Genomic DNA, 5567 nt, shown 5'->3' on the forward strand with positions numbered 1-5567 from the left:
GTAGGGCCAAGGAGGTGATCCTCCCCCTCTACGCGACACTGGTCAGGCCACAGCTGGAGTACTGTGTCCAGTTCTGGGCACCCCACTTCAAGAGGGATGTGGACAACATTGAGAGGGTGCAGAGGAGGGCCACCTGCATGATCCGGGGACAGCAGGGCAGACCCTACAATGAGAGGCTACAGGACCTGAACCTGTTCAGCCTTCACAAGAGAAGGCTAAGGGGGGACCTTGTGACTGTCTATAAACTCACTAGGGGGGACCAGAAGGGTTTGGGGGAGACCTTGTTTCCCCTAGCACCCCCCCCCGGGATAACAAGGAATAACGGCCACAAGTTGTTGGAGAGTAGGTTTAGATTAGACATCCGTAGGAACTACTTCACAGTTAGGGCGGCTAGGATCTGGAACCGACTTCCAAGGGAAGTGGTGCTGGCTCCTACCCTGGGGGGCTTTAAGAATCGGCTCAATGCCTACCTAGCTGGGTCACTTGAGCCCAGTTTCCCTCCTGCCCAAGCAGGGGGTCGGACTTGAAGATCTACAAGGTCCCTTCCGACCCTGCTTCTATGATTCTATGACACTTACGGCACTATAGGGAATGAGAAAAAGAGAGCAGCAAAACAAACATCCCTGGATCAGTTTCTCAGTCTCCCCAAAATCCTCCCAAAGAAGCCCTTCTGAATTCCATGACCCTGATGGTGGTGTTCCTTCACCTTCTGATTAAATAAAATTTTATGTGATTAGTTACTTATTGCCCTGTTTAATCAATTTATATACAGTACACTTTAGAAAGCTTTGTACTGTACAGTGTATATCATTTATAGTTGATTAAATAGTTGATTTAAATATGATGTTTATGGTCATTTCTATAAAAAGTTGGGCATCAGGCCCTTGGGCAGGAACATAACCCCCTTTATAACATTGTTTCTATGGGAAAATCAGATTCGACTTGCATCGTTTCGATGTACAGAGCCTTTTCCAGGAACGTAACCCGCCGTAAGTACGACTACCTGTCCATTCTTGTAAGGCACTGAAAACACTAACAGCACTTTACTCAACTAACAGCCTTAACTGAACTGTTTTAGCATCAGTGTGGTGTGACAGCAGGACATTCTGACAACATAGGACAGGGTGGCCAGGAGGGCCGTCTCTGGAATTTGATAATACGGCTCATATGCTCTTGTCTACAGAACTGAAGACATGTGGAACTTAACATACCCTAGTACATAATGCTCCACAATGTGTGTGGTGTAGCATATTTTACACCCCACTCCTCCAAGTCAATGTATTAAACTAAACTAAAGCTTGGGACCTCTTTTAGCAGACACACTGCTTTCCCCCCCTGATTTTAATACAGACAAAACGGTTTCAAAATGTGGAGAATTGCTCTACTTCCAGCATATTTCAGTGCTTGAAAGCAGAAACTCGATTCAAAGACTGGGCTGGAAGGACAGGGAAAAGGAAAAGAAGTGAAGGAACCAGAGGCCTAACAACTCACCGATGTGATAAATCTATACAAAGGCTGTCGCCTCTCTGTATATTTCACTGTGATGGGGCTCAGATCGTACCGAAACCAGATAGCCGGGATAATACGGCCAGTGTGACTGTAGGCCACGTACTCCTAGAAAAGAGAGAAAAACAGAAAGTCTCAGCAACTGCATTGTAAAGATTATGTTCTCTAGAATCCTGTTGTCTCATGCTCCCTTTTTCATTAGCCTGGCTGTTTCTTGTTTCCTCAAGAGCCATTCTTTGTTAAGACTAGACTTAAGAAGAATAAACTGCTAGTTTCTCAATCAGGGATGGTTTTCCTCTCAGCACAGGAGAGGAAACAAAATGAAGTAGCCCTGCTCCATTCACCCCATAGAAACCCTGTTTTTCCCCCCTTGCCTCTTGAAGTCTTTTCAATATGGAGTGGATTCAGTTTCAATGAAAAAAAAAAAAAAAAAAAAAAAGGAGACCAGAATGCTGACCAGAATAGCATCAGGGCTCTTACCAGACTGAAAATTAGTGCGGGAGCTGTAGTGGCTCTTTGGGGTAGAGAGGAAGCAAAGGATCAGAGAGATAATGGGAGAGAGGAGACAGTCCAAACTAAAACCCTGCCCACTTTGTGCCAGGGGATCTGTGCCAGATTATTCCAATAGTTTCCTGCTTCTGTGAGAGTTTAGGGCTGAAGCAATGATAATTTTTTTTTTAGTAGAAAAAATGCAAAGACAGCTCCTTTCCCTGCACTCCAGCTTTGAAGGGAACAGTTTTGACAGACCTGACCTCACTTTTTTTCCTTCCTCTCTCCACCTCCTGGCAACACAGCCCTACTGATTCAGTCTTGGCCAAATGCCCTGACTGCAACCCTGCTCAGAGAGGTGTCAAAAGCAGCAGCTCTGGCTGTACATTTTCTAAATGACTTTTAGAACTTATGTCGCAAGACTCTTATCAGAACAGCAGTTGTGACATTAAACAGAACAAACACACTATTGTCTGGGGAAAGAAAGATATCCAAAACCTCAGGACACTGTGTTCAGGCAGGATCTGAAATCAGTGGAGAGCATCAATCATCTGAGCGCTAGCTCACGAGAGCGCGCACACACATCCATGGCAGTCAGGACAAACTCTTACATATTTTAATAGACAGTAGCAGCCTGGGGAGCCTCAAGAGAGACTAGAGAACAAAAAAAAAATTTTGTTTTTATTTTGGTTTTTAAAGTTAAATCATTTAATTACAAAATTAAATATTAAAATTGACCATAAAACTTGCATTAAGACCTAAACTTATGATCATCTTTTAAAAATCCTTTAGATTAAATAAATATTCAAAGAGTCCATATTTGCTTTCACTGGCTAGACACCTGAAACCAGCATTTCTTGAAATGCTAAATCAGTTTTTGACAGCAGTCTTTTCTTCTACAAGCTCAGAGGGCATCTTCTTCCTTTTGAGTTTATTCAGTTAATTCCAGTTCACTAATTAGCTGATTCACACTTATACTAATAGGAGTTGTTGTTGGGTTTTCTTTTGGGGGTTTGTTTTTTTTTTGGGGGGGGGGGGAAGGGAACAAGAAAATGTTTTATTCTACAGATTTAGGAAACAGGTGAGAAAAAAAATAATTTAATAGTTCTAAAATTCTGAAGGATACAGGTGAGTAGAAAGAAAAGCAGTTCTATTCACTAACTACAGCTAGCAATTCTTAAGAAGAAAATAACTTAAAATGCAAAATATTTTTTGATAAACCTCCTTTCTCTCTTATGCATCCTGCATCTTTATGATAGCTTTTAATGAAGACTTTTTGAAAATGCTGTTTTTGTACATTTAACTGAATTACATTTTTCATCCAAACACAGCTTGGCGTGTCACCTGTACCTCATTTACTAAATTAATTTTTTATATTGTTTACCTTTTTTCCACCACGATATGGTAAAAATTAAGCATCTGAATAGATGTATATAAAGAAATATAATAACTTAAATACACTTGTACTGAAACAGTATATATTGTTGACTAGGAAATGTAGAGGGGGGTTGTTGGGTTTTTTGTTTGTTTGTTTTTTGGGGTTTTTTTTTACAATAGGTTGATTGCAACTAAATATTATTGCTACCAACCAATAAGAATTTACCTCCCTGGAAAATAACTGAAAAGTATAAATAGAAAACAAGATAAATATGTATTATTCAAATCAAGGTTTTCTGTTTGATATTAAAACAATTGATCTACTTTGAGGACAGAAAACACAAAAAACTACACACATAAAATCCTAAGGGCAGCAAACAGCACTTGATGTTCCACTGATACATCAACAGAACATTAGAAGTGCTGTGCCTGTGCTTGTCACAGCCTTAGCTGACTAGCAAAGGGCAGTGCCCACTTAAGCAAACATTAAGTTTCCTCTGCCTGTTCAAAAATTATTTACATCCAACAAAACCTCTTTAATGGAAAAAAATAGCCACCAGCCAAGACCTGTCACTTGGAATGGCACAGCCAGCTCCTGTTATAAAAATCAGTATGGCCTGGATCCCTTCAGCAAGAGTCTGAGTTGCAATTCAACCTATTTCAGGCTGTACTGATTTTTGGTAAAACATATAAGTAGCTGTGTCATTTAAGTTTGTGTACAGGTCATCTGCATGGAAACAATCCACTAGAGAAAAAAAATAAGCACCAGGTTAAGAAAGAAAAAAAAAAGCAAACCTTGTGCTACCATAACACCGCTGCTATTAATTATAGAAGAGGTGATGGCAAGTCTTTTCTAAAGCATTTCAGTTCCTCACTCTTCCAGCAGGGGCTACTGTGCACCTATAGAAGTACAACATGAATGGGATTTGTAACCAAAGTGTCTTCTCCTGCACTCGGTGGGCTTTGTTTGCCCAACAGCAAGACTCACCTGACAAACAGCCTCTTTCTTACCTTGTTTGCTACAGTGTACTGGTAGGAGTATCGCTGCTTGCCATTCATATCTTCATACACTGTGGGGACTATCTTCAATATGTAATCATGAGATGCAAGAGCTGTGGATTCAAAGGGGAAAAAACCAGAATGAGCCACTGTTCAAGAAGGGAAATTGCAGCCTGCTTGATAGGTTTAAAATGTGTAAAACCTTTTAATGCGAGTAGGTTCCAGGTGAAGGCCCCTCTTCCATTTTGAACTCATCCTTGCAAACTTGTACTTCTTTACATATAGGACAACCCATACCACCCAAACAGCTCCAACAAGTGCCCACTTCTCTAAAACCCCAGGATGAGAATTAGGGTCATTTAAAAATGCCAATTTTGCAGCTCAAATACCATTTAACAAGCCACTGTACCTGTAATAAAAAAGCTGCACTTGGGATCAACACTGGTTAAAAGTGATGTGCTGCTCTTGCAGCTCTGGCTCACAGCATTGTTCATGAAAGGAAGTTCCTCAAACATTATAGGCTGAGTGGCCACACACTCCTACAGAACTAAACTGGGAGAATAATATTGTTCTATGGCATTCTCCTCCCAACACCGCCCACAGTAGCTTAACAATAACTAATTCATTTTGTGGGGTACCACAGGCATTGGGCATTTTCCTGGATGATGGAAGTTAAGAAAGGCAGAAGACTATCACTAAGCCACAACAGGGACTCCCAGTATAAAGCACAATGCTTAGTTACCTCCTGGGAGGAAAAAATCTAGGGTCAGAAGCAACCTCTGAAATCTCATGTCTGGAAGAGGCTGAAGATGCTTCCAGCTTTGAAGGCACAGGAAGAATTAGCTGATCAGCAGCATGCATTGGGATTTCACCCTTATTCTATGACTGGTCACACAGAAGTGCAGCCTTGGTGTGGGAGCGCATGACAACAACTAAAGAACAGGGGAAATATTTTAGTGGTGGTAGAAAAAGCAATAGCAAACAGAGTGGAGGTTACTGGAGTAATACTCTTCTGTAACCCCAGCCCACTCAGACTTGTTACTCTGTGTAATGTCAAGCAGACAAAACAGCACGTTCTTTAGCAGGTGACCGTGACATCTGTACAGAATAGCAGTGGCTAGAGTGTTAGAATTGCAGGAGGTGAATAAAGGGCCCACTGGACTAGGCCTTCCTGAGGGCCAGGGGCCAAAAGCAGG

The 5567-nt window shown here is 41.5% G+C and overlaps 1 protein-coding gene across 1 annotated transcript in view; it reads right to left on the bottom strand.

Moving 5' to 3' along the window:
* The window catches only part of ERGIC1 (endoplasmic reticulum-golgi intermediate compartment 1), a 92102-nt gene that overhangs the window by 15010 nt on the left and 71525 nt on the right, over nucleotides 1-5567 (bottom strand). The window contains exons 8-9 of the mRNA XM_006021059.3: nucleotides 4384-4484; nucleotides 1492-1614 (exon numbers count right to left, since the gene is read on the bottom strand). Of these exons, the coding sequence (XP_006021121.1) occupies nucleotides 1492-1614; nucleotides 4384-4484 (224 nt within the window). The remainder of the gene's footprint in view (nucleotides 1-1491; nucleotides 1615-4383; nucleotides 4485-5567) is intronic.

Source organism: Alligator sinensis, unplaced genomic scaffold (genome assembly GCF_000455745.1).
Source record: "Alligator sinensis unplaced genomic scaffold, ASM45574v1 scaffold360_3, whole genome shotgun sequence".
Taxonomy (NCBI): Eukaryota; Metazoa; Chordata; order Crocodylia; family Alligatoridae; genus Alligator; species Alligator sinensis.